The sequence below is a fragment of the Athene cunicularia genome (assembly GCF_003259725.1).
Source record: "Athene cunicularia isolate RWA chromosome 3 unlocalized genomic scaffold, athCun1 chr3_part1, whole genome shotgun sequence".
Lineage (NCBI taxonomy): Eukaryota > Metazoa > Chordata > Aves > Strigiformes > Strigidae > Athene > Athene cunicularia.
The window spans coordinates 68,282,352-68,300,165 of NW_020799097.1; the positions used below are offsets into that span (position 1 = coordinate 68,282,352).

The window sequence follows — 17,814 nt, forward strand, 5'->3', positions numbered from 1 at the left end:
GGGTGGTGGTGGTGTAAGAATCACGCTTGTAATGTGTTTATGCCCACAAAGCAACCATACAACATGACTGTACAACTGTGCTGGCCATCTGCAGTTCAGTGGGATACTGGAAGCTTTCTCTACCTTCTTTTTAATTACTGTCTCTGTACATGTGTGCCAAAATCCTGTATTTTAATTGTTTGACTGTTCTCCAGCAACTGCCACAGTCCTCCAGAAAACATTAACATACAGTTTATTAAGAATATGTATTTGAGTCCCAAAGCACTAGTAAGGAAAACAACATGATATGCATTCATAAGTAGGTGTCTACTGTGAAGGGCCACTACTGGAACAACAAGCATTCATGAAGAGGGTAGGATACAACCTGTCCATAAACAGACACTAACCACATCCTATGTTTTCTCCATGCACACAGAAAGAGTAGAAATGAGGAAGTACCAGAGCAGAGCAAATGGACACAGGATCCAAAATTAATATATACACTTCACCATGACATCACTTGTATTTTATGTTTTTTAAAGAACAGAACTGGCAGAGTCACACAGTCTCCGGTGGTCTTCAGGGAGGCTGTCACTGTAGCAGGATCTGGTCACTGCTGAAAAGGCCTGACCCAAATCCCTGCTGGTGGTGGCTTTCCTGCCAGCCAACTTTCTGCTCATTTTCTCTCTGTTGCATCTAGCAATGATAGAAAGCTACCACCACTTCTACTCAGCTGCATTCGAGCAGATGTCTCAATGTCTGAGATATACCCTAGAATAGTTATAGATAATGCAAAAAGATAAAGGGGCTAACTAAGATACCAATTAGACAAAATGACATATGTAATAATTAGCTGTAAAGAACAGTGCAGAAAACAACTCAGCCTGCTAAATTCATTAGGACCCAAGCTGAAAGTAGAATCTAATACCAGTTTTCAAGCCAAATAAAGAGGTTGTCTCAATGTACCTTTTTGTAAGACACTTCAGGTCTGTGGCTTATAAAGTCAGGTAATTTCAGCAATTATTCCCATTGAATAATCTGTCTGCAGCAGCTGTTTCTGGTGGATGGATTTGAATTTTACATAGCATTTGCTCATTTTCTCCATGTTATACACTTGCACACTGAGTTTGCACCACCACCTTTAGGAGTGGTTGACTGTGCAACAAGTCTGCCTAAATTCTTTCCACAGGTTTCACATGCATCACATATGGCTTGCTGTTCATACATAGTGTATTGTGATACAGCATCTCCTCAATGCTGTTTCAGCAAGGATTAAACTAAATTAGGACATGCCATGCAATAGAATAGCAGTGATGCATTGAGGGAATTCATTAGGACGCTCTTGTGCAACGAAAGCTGGGTCATGGCACAGAATGACTGCAAGTCTTGACATGATAGCATTATTAGAAAGGCAAACTCAATTCCAGGATATATCAGATCAAGTATCAGATCAAGTCTGACATAAGGAAACATCCAAGTCACTATTCAGGGCACAGTCAAGGGCTCCTCTGGAATATCCCATATCCAAATCTGTTTATGGATGATTTAAAACAGGTGCAGAGGAAGGGTGCCAGAATGAAAAGGAAACAGACTTCCTATCTTAAAACAGGAGACCAAAAAGTCTGCATAGCCCGAAAAATGCAGACTGAGAAAAGATACCACTTCTCCCTTTAAATAAATCATAACAGATTAAATAATAGGGAAGGATAACTAATGTAGCAGACGATACTGGCATCAGAACAAACTGGCTGGGACTACATTTACTCTGCAAATTAGCAAGCATCAGAGTAAGAGGGTTTGGAAACAGCCTTCAAGATGGGGAAAAGCCCACCTGATTTTAAGCTGCAATTTGTTCACAAAGGGGATTAAACTCCACTGCCTTTTTAGTGGCAAGGGACTAGCCTCAATATCCCAAGACTGTCCCTCCTGGTCCTGCACCCCTGTGAAGCAGGAGGCTTCACTGACTTGTTTCCACTGGGGCAGCTGGAGAGATCTATCCACCCAACCAGCACTGCCGCTTAGGTCTGCTTATTGGGAAATATCCCAGCTTTCACCTACGTTCAGCCCAAGTGACTCACAATCAGTTATTAGTAATGTACTGAGGAAGGGACACGTTGTTCAGAGCAAAGCACAGTGGCTACAACTGCTGTGATGAACAGTCCTATGAACAGGGACTAAGTGTCTGACAGATCATAACCGTGCACAGTACTTCTGCATTTTAAGCCAAAGGACCTGGTGAGAGCATAATCATTACCAAACTACAACACGGCAACCCCTAGAAGAAAGGACAAGTTACTCAAAGCGTGCAAGGTGGAAAGGAGCTGACCAAGCCTCGTGAGGAAGGCAGAGTCATAAAGCATTCACTACCCCTCTTATCCTTCCTGTTGCTGGATACTTGTCTGATAAAAATCAATGACTAACTATTTCCTATGCCTTTTTCTAAGAAATCACCATTTTTGGAGCTAGGGCTGATTTCCTTCTACCAGAATCAGATTCAAGCTTGATGCAATCTCGCCAGCCAAATTTCCTTGCTGTGTCTGAAGTCAGTTCACTGCGCAGTGAATTCAAAACAGCTATGAATCGTGCACCACAAATACCATTCTGAAAATGTCATAACTAAGTAATACATGGCAAAGGTCTGGGATCCAGAGATCATATATAAAGCCTGGATGTAGAATCCAGAACAGCCATGGATGTTGAAACCAGTGACGAATCCTGGCACAAGGCACTGAGGCTCTTCACTGATTCCAGTTTTTCTGCCTTCTCTTTCATAGCTGAGTAAGAAGGTGGAAAGACAGCATCTGATAAAATATACAAGCACCAGCTCACAAAAGAACTGATCCAAATAAATGGCTTCCATTTTAATTTTCCCAGTTCTGTAGCCCTTACCTAGGACTGATGTTGGCAAACCTTACGTTGACCTCATTTCTGAGTCTAAGGGTCCGTCAGAGTTTTTACACTGCAGTGACAGATGCCTGTTAAGCACAATACTCATTTGAATTTCCAACACAGGCAACAGCGTTTGCTCTCTACATGACACATAAAGCATGTGTTATGATCTACTGCTTATCTGCTGCCTAAGTTGCAGAAGTAGGTGTTTCCTTCACTCTCTGTTCACTTCTGAAGTGGCCAGCACCCCCATGTTGCTGAAAAGGAGCAGATCCTTCATTTAGGGAAGCACAGTGACTTTCCTGTATGAGAAACACTAGGGAAGATTAAAAACAACAATTAAATCCAAACCAAAACCAAAACCAGCCTCTGCCCTCCATCTCAGCTTGTGAACTCATGTGCAGAAGTCCAGGCAAAATCCGGCATTTAAATAGCCAATTCTGGGGCCTACAGCTAGAGATAAGAATTTCATTTCTGACCACAGGCATCCTAAACTCCTGTTAATGGGATTAGCCTTAAATTCTTCTACAGAAACATCCTTTCCCTTCCTCTTGCCCTCCTCCTGTCTCCTCCTTCACACCACCATCTCCTGGCAGGCCAGATGGCAACTCCAACTTTTCCATCTGGAACTAAACTGACACTCAGGAAGGAGGAGGGCGCTCCATGTAACTCCTTCTGAGGAGGTGGAGGCAGAACCAGCAGCTCTGCTCAATACTCTACAGTTGCTTGCCTTGCTAGAGATGGACCGACAGTGAAACCAGAGTGGTGAAGCCAACAGTAAAAATAGGGAATACCCACAAAGATATTTATAACATCGTCCTTCTACTACTCCTTCCACATTCTTTAGATATGTAGGCTGATTCATAGCATATATATGCTATCTAGGTTATATTTTCATAACTGAAATAAGGAGAGGGCTTAAAAACTCCAAGTCACTTTTTAAGTAATGCAATGATTTCAAACACTAATTCACTGAGAAATTAGGCTGCAGAGACTGGAGTTAGCTAAGAAGCTGACAATACAGGAAGGGAAATTTTGCACACATAAAGGTGTATCTTTTTTGCTGTTGACACTTCAGACCGCTCCAGGAATGAAATACTTCTCAGAATTCCACAAAATACTAAAGGAGATCAGCAAGTAATTATCCTGTGAGAAAGACAAACATGATGCAATCACTGCATTTGTAAGAGGGATCTACAAACCATCTGTCAGACACTTAGGCTGGGATTTGTACATACCTGCAGCTTCCTCTTCTTCCTCGAGAGACTTCCCGTCCAGTCACTGATACGTCGCATTCGGTTTTTTAATGTATCCTTCTTGGATACATCCTCACCGAGGGGCTTGGACTTTCTGCATGGGAGTGTGTAAGAGGAGTAATGTGCGGGACTTCCCTGCTCTACCCTGGAGGGAACATCAATGTCTGAGGCAAATGAGACACGGTTGCTCAGGCTACCATGAGTGTCAATATATTCATCAGACAGCCTGATTCCAGGTGAAGGAGTGCTTTCCAAATTTGTATCCTTATAGAGATCTCGAAGTGAGGAAAGAGATGAACTTTGGTTGAAAGACTTCTTGTTGTCGCTTACTGGGAAACTGGCATGAATGCTTGTATCTGGAGTGCTTCTGGTTAAATATGGACCATCCAATTCATTGATATCTCCAGCATTTCCCCAGAGAGAGTCATACCATGAAGACTCAGAGCTGAGGGAGCTGCCTTTACTAGATCGAAGCCTTGAATCAGTAGGTGACAGACGATGGTTTGAAGAACAGTCTGCGCTGGAGTTCCTCCTGACATCAAGCAGGTTATTTGGCTTAGATTCCAAGGCAGGTGAATACCTCAGCAACTGGACCGGTCCACTAGACTCCTCAGTCGGTACCTTGCTGTTGCTGCTGTTGTGGAACTCAACCCTCAAGCAACCATCCAGCTTCCCCAGAGTTTTAATGAGAACTTTTGGACTCCTCCTGTCCTCTGATGGGGAGGTTGATGCAAAACTCTCATTCTTTCCATAGCAATTTAAAATGTGTCCATTGCATTCTCGCGAGGCAGCATGATTACTTCCAGCTTGAAGGCCAATATAGTGGAAACCGTTCTCGGGAAAAAACACCGTGTTATTTCCTTGACAGTAGTCCCCTGAAGCATTTGTCCTGTGTTTGGCATGGACATTGCTTTTAGAGACCTTTACCACAGTGTCACCGAGTCTAGATGAATAAGGCTGACTACTCTTGAAGTGTGAAAGGCAGCTTCTGGCAAGGGACCTTGATTTGTAGTTTGAGCTGCTACTGGTATGTCCCCATCCATGCATAGAGCAAGACTTTTCATCTTTAGCATGAATGCTGCGAATTTTCAGAGAGCAAGGCTTCTGCTTGGCACCAGCTGTAGCAGCAGCATGATTTTTTGATCCCTGAAGACTGTATTGGCTTTCTGAATTCCCCATTTTCCACTAAATTAAGAAGAGTTTCATTAGAAACAATGGCTAGAAGACAGAGCGCAAAGTAACAGACCATTTTTACCCTCTACACAGGAAAGTGCCTTTTTAAAAAATGATATGAAACAATTGTTTCAAAAAATCCATTAAATAGCCATTTACAACATTAAATTCATAGCTGAACTTATTTTAGGGGCAGGCTAGGAAAGCCTATTCTCTGCATGCCTCATTACCCCTCTGTTATAAAGCTGGAATCTAGCTCCATTGAAATCATGTCAACACCTTTCTCCACCCACACCCTTGGCAACATCCTTTTCTTATAACTTACAAAATCTCTGGCTCCCAAGAACAATGCCATAATGAAAGGGAGACAGCAAGATAATCATAACCTAGATGTAAAGCGAACTGTACTTTCAGAGAAAACTCTTCTGCCAGGAGACAAGCCCACTGCAGTTTCAGCTTGACTTGTTTCTGTGCAATCAAGTGCCGCCTCAACAAACTGTTAGGCAAACTCCAACTCCGTGTTTAAATGGAGTCAATCCAGGAGAAAGGAAAAAAAACCCACACCAAAAAAAACCCAAAAAATAACTTGGTTAGCAAATACCCTCATCTTCCATTACATCACAAAACAGCATTATGTTCATTCTGCATGGCACAGTTCGATAGTTCACTTAGTAAAATGCTTTTCAGCTTTTTACTGAATTGACAGTGAATAGCACACATTGGAGCAGTCAAATTGCTCTGGTGAGATGATTGAAGATTTTGGACCTACATGAAGTGTACCCCGAAGTAAAAAGAAAAAAAAAAGATCTGGTTCTTTTTTGTTACTTGGATTGAATATTCACTGTTTGTAATTTACAGAACCAACATCAAAGCACTTTTTCCATCAGTACTATGCTTTTTTGCGCATCGGATCTCAGACTATCACTCTTAGGAGAATATGCTGCAGCCTCATTAAAATTTTGTCAAAATAAGCCATTGTGAAAGAATAATCTTATCTTCTAGAGTTTTCACTTCCCTGCTTCTAGCTCTTAGCACTTCTAGAGGAAAAGCACAGTATAAAATGAAGAGCAAACCTGTAGGATCACTCTTAAACACCAGCACGGTTAGCAGTTAGCATGCTCTGCATTGTCCTCGTGGCCAGCCACTACACTTGCCAAAACCAGGATGGAGTTGCACGCAGACTTCCTAGAAAACACCAAAAAGACAAAAAAGGGTTCTCAGTCAAATAGAACTTACTCCAGCTGTAAGCAAAATGAATACCAAAAAAACCCAGGCTGGTTACAAATGGAGAAGAGAGGCCTGGTTAAGGGGATTCCTGGACTTTAGACATATCTTTTATAAACATACTTTACCAACTGGCATTGAATTAATACAATTAAGTCACTGTTTGGGTGTTTTGTTTTCTAATTCTGTCCGTTTTCCCCTCTCGCTGACAAGTTAGTGCAAACTTTAAGCCCCCTCCAGTTTTCTTTTTGGAAGACCAATTACAGATAGCAGGATTATGTGATGATCTATTACAATGTGGACCAAACGGATGACAGCAATGTCCCACAGCATCTGTTTATCCTTCCCCATGCCTGGATTCCAACTATGACCCTTGCAGCAAAAGGCCACCACAGAATTCACTCCACCAACCACCCAGAAAGCTCTCTTTAGGTTTGTGCTGGTTTTAAATTAATCTGCCAGTAAAACAAAAAAAAAAAGGCAGCACCAAGCATGGCACAGACCCAAAGGTAACAAGACCCAAGTTCTTCATGACCATCTGAACATACTGGCTCTCTACTTGGCACACAAAGGCCACAACTCAAAACAAAAAGGACAGAAGCTGAATCTCACAGAACACACCAGTAGTTTAGGGATTGAAACACCCAGCAGAAAAGAAGCTGTACAATATCTTAGGCTCAATTTTGGAACATACAGTTTAGCTAGAAACCATTCTTAATACACTACCCCCCAAAAAATATTATTTTCTGCATAAATTCAGTGGCTACTGTTCATATTTTTATACTGAATAACTACCTGATTTGAACATGCGGACTTTTACTCTTTTTTATTTGTTTTGTAGTTATTTATTGTATAAGGACCTTGAAGATATTTAAAGGAATTCACTGGTAACCTAGGCATTTTCCTAACCTTACCAAAAACAAAGGTAAAGGTTGTAAACTAGAACTAAAACCAGTCTCAACAGCAAGCCTGGAAAAAAGTCAGCAAATAAATTACTTAGAGGAGATATATCCCTTTGGATCATGATAGAGATGCTACAGACCTATAGAAAACATATTCATGGCTGTTACCACAAAGATATTTGATAAAACAGATAAGCCACAGAAATTTCATCTTACACTCCAAAAAAACCCCACAACTCTTTAAGTTGCTTATTTTCTCTAACAATTTGTAAGGTTGCTATTTACCAAACCCTTGCCTTGCAGGTTTGATTGCCTATGCTGCTAAGTGCACCCATTTATGTAAACAGTTTTAAAAATGTCACATGCAACATGGATTGAACAAAAGACTTTTGATTCAAGGTAAACAGAAGACAACACACAAACTTCCTAAACTCTAAGCTGCTGAACAAATCACAAACCCCCAGTAAAACTGCCTGCCTTGATCCAGGAGGTACAGACCACAAACAAGCAATGAGTTTACATTCAGAATTCTTCATCTGGGAGCAGAAAGTACATTCAACAAGGGGGCTTTGAAGGGCTTATATCTATTCATCAGGGAACACTGAACCCAATTTGTCTAAAGAAACAGGCAAAAAGACCATCTGGTCTCCATACTGATTGTGCAATGGTTAGGTAATCCTTTTAACGGAGTGGGTAGTGAGCAAGCTGCTGTCATGAACCTCAGAAGATAGACATTCAATTCGTCAAGGCTTGAGCTGCTCCTGCAGGGTCCATTGTACATGTCTGATCCAATACACAGGTCACATAATGGGTGAATGAATAAATTTATCTCAGGGTACAATGTCTACAAAACAGTGTCTCAGTCTGTGCAGGAATCAGTCAGCAGTACAACACAACAGTCAATAAATCCCATAGAAATAGCCCTCAGGGAATTTTCTCAGCATCCCAGCCATCCAGAAAGCTACGGTAGGCTAAACATTCACGTGCACCGCGATAACCAATCTGGGCATCTGCGAGGCTGAACAAAGACCATCACCCTGAAAATCAGCTGCGATGCCTTTCTCTTGCCTCACACTTGTGTGGAGCGATTTTCTTTCTGCTCATTACAATGGCAGGGAGGGGGGGAACGGATCAAGTCGACTTATGCCCAAAGGCAGCATGACACTGGGGCAGGAGGCCAGTCGTGGACAAGCTCTGGCTGTGCTTGCTCCAAACACTCACATATTTTACATTATTTGAACTGTGGAAGCACTGGAAATTACAGCACAGGGGACAGAGTTCAGTTGCCCCTATATTTCTCACAGCAACCTACCACCACAGAAGACAACGTGCTTTTCTCCTTTCCTGTACAGAGGGATGAATACTTCTTGTAAGCAAAACCAGCTTCTACGAATATTTTCTGCAATTATAATCAGTATATTTAGAAAGCAGCTCACTGCGCCTGAAGATGACTATTAAGAGTTTTATTTGCTTTCAATTATACCCACATTCCCTAAAAAAGAAGTTTTTAATCTTCACCCTGGTTCCCCTTGACACATTCAAAAAACACAGCTATGCAAACATACTAAACTGGGAACCCCACCATCCCCACCACACCCAATAATTAACGCAAATCATAACCCCAGAGCTAAAAACGTATTTCCCCACCTTGGGGCTTCTCCACATAAGGTTCCCCTAGACTTTTTTGGCTCTGAAAAACAAACACACGAGCTCAGGAGCTGTTCTGGAGAAGCGCCTGCCACCTCTAGTCCCTCATTAATACCACCACAGCTAGACTGCTTTGTAAATGCTAGAGGGGAAAACACCTTCCTTAAGATTAAGGTGAGTGCTCTGCAATTGCACAGGTAATTTCCTCCGCAGTCCTAATCTCTCAAAACAAAGGTTTAAAAAGCTTGACTCAAGCAAAACTGAACCATAAGAACATCCCAGTACTAGGTTTGCTTTTGAGATTCAAGGAGTTATTATATTATGAATTAGTGGGATATCTGAGTGGAAAGAGACAGGCTCCTGTGCTAGTCTCATCTGCTACAGCAGGAACACACACCAAACATGATTCTGCTACTGCCAGCCATCTGCTCCCAGTACAGTCACACCAACCAGGCTGAGACTCTCTAAAACTACAGGTCAGAAAATGGGAAGCTCCAGACCGACAGGAAGAGAGCACAGAGCCATAAGGAGACTGAATGCTCCACAACCACAGCCAGCATGGCCATGTACCAGCTAAAAAGGGCAAGAGATTGTGGCAGCATCTTCCTAGGGAGGTTCAGCAGACTTCCTTGACTGGGACTGACAATCTTGCCACCCAGGATGTTTGTTGTAAGAGATCAACTAATGTCAGCCCTAGCAATGTTAAGTTTTAGCCTGGATCAAGAAGTTACCCTCATCAGACATGAACACATGCATCAAAGCTATCTCTCTGATGTGTTTTGATGCCTTTATTCCTTTGGATAGCTGATGACAACAAACCTTCACTGGTAGATCTATAGTATATATAGTAAGTGATCTACTTAATCCCTTCTGAAACTTCTCTGAAAAATCTACTGATGAGGTACAGGGAACTTAATTCTCACTTCACTAAACATGGCAGCCGTGCAAAAATGGCAAAAACAACAACGAAAAAATAAAAATATGGATTGGTCCAGATGAGGATCCATCAAATTAACATCACTGAGTGAGAACCCATTAAGAAATGCAGGAATTCATGAGACTCTTTAGAGTTACCAGGAACAGTAACTATGGACAGCAGAAAAGCTTAAATTTAAAACCTCCTGTCTTTAAGAAGAAAAAGGCTTTTAACAAAAGAGCTGGAGTAAGAGCTAGAAAATAGGTAAGAGATAGAGCTAGCTGACACACCCCTAAAAATGAGAGCCTGCAGTTTTTCAGTTCTTTACGACACACCAGGACACAGTTTCAACTTTTTTAGAAGACCCTTCCTTGAGGAGAGGGCAAAAAATTATTCAAGAAAGAAGTAAGATTATCAAGTATTTTCTTCCTACCTGTAGCTTACGCACATCTCACAGCAACCACGTGTCACAACCTCTTAAGACTTTCAACAGGAGGATTGTTACCTGCACCAGTGTGATACCTTTCAAGAGGGCACAGGGCTAATTCTTGAGTCCCTGCCACCAGGCACAGCCCCTCACAGCCATCCACATGGTTATGTCTGCCAAAGAAAGGCAGAGCTTCAACAAACTTTGTGGTGACAGAAATACTAATACAAGGGCCCTTTATATGCAAAGGGTGGATTATATCCCATCAACTACTCTCTAGTAACAAAGGAAGAGGAAAGCGCCATGCATGCTTTTTGCTGTGTTTGAAAACTATTTCCACAAGGGCAGGTAAGGACTCCCAGCTGCAGAGCGGGACTGCGACGGCCACCTCCAGACTGTGCATAGTGGAGTGGGGAGGCACGGAGAGGAGAAAAGGCAGCACCACGGTCTAAATTTACACAGGCAGCTGCTCTGAGTGCGTGGTTCATAAGTGCACCACAGGAGACTGTCATCAGGATTAGTGGAGCTGGAATAATGGAGAATCTGAAAGTATTTCAGAGCAATAAAAAAGGAAACAGAAAACCCCATCATTTATATGAAGTGATCAACTTCTTTTCTTTTAATGGCAGATCTAGTTAGAAATGTTGCAGGCTTCGAAGTATTGCAACCGTGCCAGTGGGTTTTTACATCAGGAAAAGCTTTTCTTTAATTGACAGAGCAATTCCTATCTTTTCTTTCAAACTACTTTTACATTCTCTTTCACCTAATGGTTAAAACACCGTCCATTTTAAACAGCTTATAAAGTCTTAGAAATTGCATATAACTATCTTTCAGATACTAATGTGTTTCTAAGTTTTGCAAAGAATCAATGTGCTTTGTTAATTCTTACAGGGATACAGAATTACAGGTTAGAAGTCTTAATTAACTTTTAATTTACTTTGGGTTTTAATATGAAAGTAATACAGAATGCTAGAATGTGAACCTGCCCTCCCCTTCCTGCACTGCTGTGTATGGACAGATACATGAAATGAATGAGGGAGGCAGGTTAGCACAATGCTGTAGCTGGATTAAATGAAGAGTTTCTTACTGGAAACAATTTACTGTATTTTTTAGAACTACACTCATTGGTCACATGCTCCCACAAATCAGAAGCAGATTTCTTATTCCTGCAATCTCAATCATATTCCTATTACAAAAATATACTATAATAATTATACCATGGTATTCTTGGCAAGATACTTTACATTATATACCACTGTATTCAAAGAATGAATAACCAAAACACCACAAATATGCCTTTCTTTAAAAAAAAAAATAGAACTACTTTGCCTTAAAAATCCAGTTTGAAGCCAGAATTCCTCACTCACTCATTAGCCTCTTTAGAGTTATAGCCTCCTGTATTAGGAACTGTTTGGTAGTTCACAGATCAAATTAAACCCAATTGTTTTTCCCATTAAACATGAAGCAGTCATTATGACTTCAGACACTTTTCATGCTGTGAATCATATCTACATTGCATATAGACTTCTAATTTCACAGTTTAAGCAAGAAAGGGACAATCTCCTTTTCTGGTTCTTTCTCTTAAAATAACAGTAATCCCAAGAGGTCTACACTGCACCACAGATCTACGGCATCCTGTACCTGGGACATCATTCCTTCTTTTGATCAACATATTCTTCTGGGTCCAAGACATTGGCAATTTAATTAAATTACACTTTATAGCTTTCAAGTTAGCGCAATATGGAAGGTACGGTCAAGCCTGAAGATCCTTATCGTATTACACCAGTGCTGATACAATCTAAATCTCTAGGGACTTATTTTTCTTTGGCAGGAAAAACAAATTTCACCATTTATAAATCTTATTGAATTTATACACAATGGCTAAAGTGCACATCCATTTAAATAAAAGCCATTAAGCTTGTTAAAAAAAAAAAAAAAAACAGGCATGCCAGCTAACATCTTGGCTTAATGCAGTAGCTGCAGTAGTTAAAGAGTTGATATGTCAAAAGGGTCTATTTCCTGCCCTTGAAGGGGAAATGAACTCTGTGATCTGGAAGGTCTTTTCTTCTCCACCTACTCCGGTTGTAAGCATACTGGCAGATCCTGATGCAGATTAATGTGGTGCTTTCAAGGGATTTCAAGGTCTGGGGCCTCTGGCAGGGAGGATGGTGCACCTGAAAGGAGCCAAGATGCTCCAAGCACGGGAGCCCGGGCTCCAGTCTCGCTGTCCACTCTGGTCTGTGGAGGAACAACACTTCAGAGACTGAGCTCAGGTCTGCAGCCTTCCTGCCTGAGCTTAGACAAACTCCTGAAGAGGCGTCTGCATCAGCCCTCCTTACTCGTGATAACAACAAGGAGGTGAGACCGCGGCTTTCTGGTCAAACTGGGATTCCCAAATCCCCACCAGGAACATCTGCCCTTTTCCTCTCGTTTGCTTCAGTAGAAACCAGCTCATGCTATCAAATACAACCATAGTCAGCAGGCAGCTACAGGGATATTCTCTCACAAGTACCCACCCAAAACTGTAGGTGCCAAAACATCAGCTTTGGAGAGGGTAGGAGAGAGGTTATTTTTGGACTAGGACACAGTTTACAACAGTGCTCTCTGGGCGGCCCTCTAGACCCTACCAAAAGAAGTGATTGGCAGCAAGGATGAGCAATCCCAGGCAGGAACATTAACCCCCAAAGACCCTTTTTAGTGTAACACTTTCCAAGACTATTAGGCCAACAACCCTTGGCACCAGAGAAAAACTTCCAGTAGCAACTGGCAGAGACAGAGCGCTTCAGGCTGAGGGACAGGGGCTGGGAGGGCTGCAGGACTCCCTGCCTGCCACCTTTACACAGTCCACTTCACAAGAAGGAGGGGAAAACCACACTGCATTTGGCATAGTCTTTTTCTATTTCTCAGTTTACACATTCATAAACACCTGAGGGTGTCAATTCCAAAGTAAATGCTTTCCCACCTTCACCCCTGGGAGTTCCTAAAGAGGACAGAAGATCTGGGAGTTGGGACACCAGAAGTAAACTTGAGACACAGTCCCTTGGAAAATTAAAAGCAGATCTTGATTTTTGCATGCCAAGGAACTCTACAGCAGTAACACATCTTAGGGCTTCTTTTCCTTTACCCCTGTAGTACCGACTCGCTACTCACACATTAAAAGAATAAAAAAGTACACTGAGGATTGGGTTTCCCCACTAAAACACTTGCTTTGCAGCTTCACAGCTACAGAGTCCCCTGTTCAGAAAATCCTTTCTTCCTGTGGAAGGTGATCAGATGAAAAATATCCCCCCCCCTTGCCTCCAACTAGTAATTTGCTATACATTGTATAATGCTATCAAATCATCCACCCTGAAGGGAAAAAAATACACGATTTCCAGAATGAAGTCATCAATGTACAAAATTAACTCCTGACCACATCCACAAGCATAAATGATGTAGTAAACTTTAGTTGCATTGAACAAGCAACTAATCACTGTCATTTAAAAAAAAAAAAAAAAAAAAAAAAAACTTCTCCATTTCTTGGGTATTTCCCTCTTTTATTTTTTCTGTGCCACAGAACAGAGCATTTTCACAATTTGTGTACAGTTATGCATTAAAAATCTATGCAGAAAGATCAAAACCTGTGCAGGACCTACCTCTGCCAGATGCAGAAGCTTCAGTTTTCCATACCATCCCAGTTCAGTAGCAGTAGTAGTGTGGACTGAAACTTTTTCCTCTAACGTTTCACAAACATATAACTCTTGCTTGGGCACACTGTCTATTTATTGAAAGTTATTTTAAGTATTGTGAGAATAGACAGAATAATAAAAAAGAGAAGATTCAGAGGGATTATTAATCATACTGCATTAGGAAAGTCACTTTAATGTTGCAGAAGCTGTAGCACTCTCAAACATACTTTCTCATACTTTGCCTTAAAAGAAAAATCCAGCCCTGCGATAGCAGAGCTGTAAAATGATCCTAGCTGTGGTTTATTTAGCAATTCGGCCAATTGAGTTTGACAGATGACCACCAAGAACTGTTTTCTGGAGGAAAACTATTCATCTTGGGCACAGCCGGCAATAGCAGAGGCAGCACGGGGGCTGCAAGTCCTGGCACTGCAGCAGCCCCCCCTCTGCCCTCTGCTTTCAGAGACTTCCCAAGTCTTTCCCTACTTTTCTTCCAGTTCTCCAGGTCTGGCCGGCAGCCGACGAGCAGAGGACTGACTGCTCTCCTCCAGCATCTCCCTCCCTGGCTCAAGTCCCCCTTCCCACTCCCGCTTACCTTCACCGGGGCGCTGGCTTCAGCCTCCCGGCTGCCCCAGCTCTGCCGCGGGGACACGGACACGCAGACACAGGGACTCTCCCTGGCCTGGGCATGCCAGGAAACTGTGCCTAACACTTCAAAACGCTCAGCCGTTAGGAACTAAAAACAGATCCTGCGCGAGGCTGGATATATTTTTGTCTGCAGGCTACACACCCTCCTCCTGTTCAATTTTTTCCATTGGTGGAACAGCATGATGCAGACTTAACCAGAGGGTGGTTTTCCACGGGCCGCCTGAAACGATTACGCGGGCCAGCCTGCCACGGTGCCGGACAGCCGCCGGGGAATACGCCGTGACTGGGCTCTTGTCTGACCCCACATTCCTCAGCCACCAGGCTGCTTCCACAGGAAAGCTGCTCAGGACGCTGCTCCTGAACGGAGAGGAGTTCACTTGCCTGAATGTAGCTCCAGGGTCCTCTCTTCTTTTTTCTTTTTTTTCTTTTTTTTTTTTTTTTTTTTTTTTTTTTTTTTAGGGAGTAGGTATCCCTAACATCCTTGTGTGTGAGACGCCCTGGCAAAAACATAACTTCCCAAACCACAGCGGGAATGCTGTAGTCATGAAAACCCACTCTTAAGAGTGGCTCTCAGTTGCGTTCAGTGACTCTGCACAACGGCATCATGTATACAACCGCAAACTCTGGTGCTCTCTTCCTTGCTGCTTGCTTTTGTCAGATGTTTTATACTATCCTATAGAGAATTAGGTTTTTTTAATAACTGATAAAACAGATCTCTCTAGATGTGAATGATATCCTGAAGTTTTGATATACAGAGCTAGGCTATTAAATCTGTAGTTTAGGCACATGAACAATTGCTTTATTATCAGAAAAGCTCAACACTTCATTGATTGCAGCAACAGTTGGTGAACAACTCAGCCAAAACCAAGGCATTTATTCAAATATTCTAATAAAATTGCAGGGTCACATTCAAGTGCCAAGCATGAAAATACAGCCAAGTTACACTGCAGATGACGTATTCAATTGAAAAGAAACACATGAATGCTATAATAGAAATCATTAGTAACAAAAAAAAAAAGCCGCAAATCAATATTTACATTCACAGAAACAAAATAATGATTTGCAGAGTAACATACGAATTGACATCTAAAGGTGGACCTCTGTTTCACTTCATCCACTACCCTGTCTCATTACAGAGCAAACTCCAGAACCCAACAGCTTTGGAGTAATTTGGAACAAAATTCTATTTCATCTCCAAAGCCGTTATGGTTAACTCCTCCACTGGAAAACATCAACTTGTATTTCTTCTCAAACTTCACAGGTTGACAATATTAGCACTGAATCTACTCTCCTCATCACGGCAAAGGTCAAATCCTTTTTTGAATTCTACTGACCTCAGTTAAGTTTTCCGTAAGTGCGTTCCACACGTTAGTTTTTGTAAAACCTAACAGAGCAGTCCACGACTTATGCCCATACTCCTAACCTACACCTGAATATATGTCTGGGGGCTTCACATCTGCTTGTTCTGGTAACAAACTGGCTCTCTGTGAAAAGCAGACCGTTTTTCCCATTCTCGGTCCAGTTATATTTTCTCTATTTAGCATTGCTTTGGTCCAACTATTTCAGTAACAGGCCAGATCCAAGCCCTGGGACTAATGTGGAAGCAATGACAGCTCACGAGTCACAGCACCAGTTCTCTCTCAGGAGCAATAGTTGGCCTCTGGTCCCATCTCCCTTCTCACACAGAATACTGCATTTCCTCCACGAGTCCATGTTAGTTGACTAAATAAACCATGTTCAAATGATTCCTTAGGTAACATCAGCCTTCAACCAGCCCAGAAGCCTTTCATCATCACCTATTTTGTTGAATTTATCTTTCTTAAAGGTGAATGTTCAGAATTAGAAATGCTATTCCCAAAGATGCCTCTCCAGCACCCTGTTCGATAACAGTAATTCTTCCCTAAGTCAATGGAAAATACCTGGGCTGACATAACCTAGGACTTAGCTGAATCACATTAGTGCCTCACAATCTTCCAGCAAAGGGTAATAAAGCTGTCCATTCCCTTCCTCTTTCATTTCAGAGGGTAACACCCAAATGTCAATAGGCATTCTTGCTATTAGTGCAAAGCACTCAACCCTGTATTTTCTCCTTCAAGTTCACTGCATTTTATCATTCCAGTCCAAGGGGAATTTACTATTTACTGCATTATTTCTAATCTACCTGTGTATTTACTATGTCTCCCACTTTTTATCAGCCAGTTTCATCAAGGCATTCCCACTTTCTGTGACAAGCCAAGCAACACTCATTGTTTGGTCTCAAGACTCCAGCTGATACCCCCCAGGTTCTTTTATTTTTGCTTCCACCTTTAACTGATTACTTTTAGCACACTGACACTACATGTTGAAGACACATTTTTCTAACCTCCACTTGACTCACATGGAGCTTTAACTTCCTCTGTCTCAGGGCTGCTGTGAGTGCCTCCCCCTGACCATGGGGCTTCCTTCTGCCTTGCTCTTTGAGGAGCTCCTGCAGAAGCAGGAAGGACAGGCTGATAGGGCTTTAGTACAGTCTAGCTCGTGGGTTACAGCATGAGGGCCCTCCTTTATTACACCCCCAAAACCTCATCCCCCTCTGTTACACCCCCACATCCACTTTGCCCCCCTTTTCTCACCCTTGATAACCTTGCTGTTATCAACTTGGGACAACCTGATAATGAAATACTCTCTGGAGATCAACAAGAAGTAGGCAAGCTCCATGTTAAACACAACTGATTAACCTCTTATTACTATGTGAAGTATTTATGTGCCTCACAATCTTCCACAAACGTATCAACACAATACTGCTGGGAAGGAGAAGGGTGTCATTATTTTAATTTTCTAGAGAACTGCTAGGTCACACAGGAAATTAAAAGGTATTTCAATACAGTAAGAGGGAGCTCCATAGTTTGTGTTAATGCATGTCTCTGCTAGTTTAATGGCTCTTAACATCTCTGTTTTTCAGAAAAAACAAACTGTAGTTTGTACAGAGAAATCTGTAATAATAAAAGTCGTGTTTTGGATAGCAGGTTGGCTATATAAACACTCTAGATTAAAAAGATGTTATGAAGGTTGCATGTTAAGAATGTTCTATAGAATGTTTTAAAGCCAA

General features: G+C 42.0%; 1 protein-coding gene across 3 annotated transcripts in view; it reads right to left on the reverse strand.

Moving 5' to 3' along the window:
* Positions 1 to 17,814, reverse strand: part of TIAM2 (T cell lymphoma invasion and metastasis 2) — a 117,272-nt gene that overhangs the window by 83,994 nt on the left and 15,464 nt on the right. The window contains exons 1-4 of one of the 3 annotated variants that reach the window (XM_026845621.1): positions 14,674 to 14,792; positions 14,049 to 14,170; positions 6,371 to 6,482; positions 4,107 to 5,309 (exon numbers count right to left, since the gene is read on the reverse strand). In XM_026845621.1, the coding sequence (XP_026701422.1) occupies positions 4,107 to 5,303 (1,197 nt within the window). In that variant the 5' untranslated portion in view covers positions 5,304 to 5,309; positions 6,371 to 6,482; positions 14,049 to 14,170; positions 14,674 to 14,792. Of the gene's footprint in view, positions 1 to 4,106; positions 5,310 to 6,370; positions 6,483 to 14,048; positions 14,171 to 14,673; positions 14,793 to 17,814 lie in introns of those variants that run through there. The other 2 variants (XM_026845622.1, XM_026845623.1) reach the window with 2 other exon arrangements.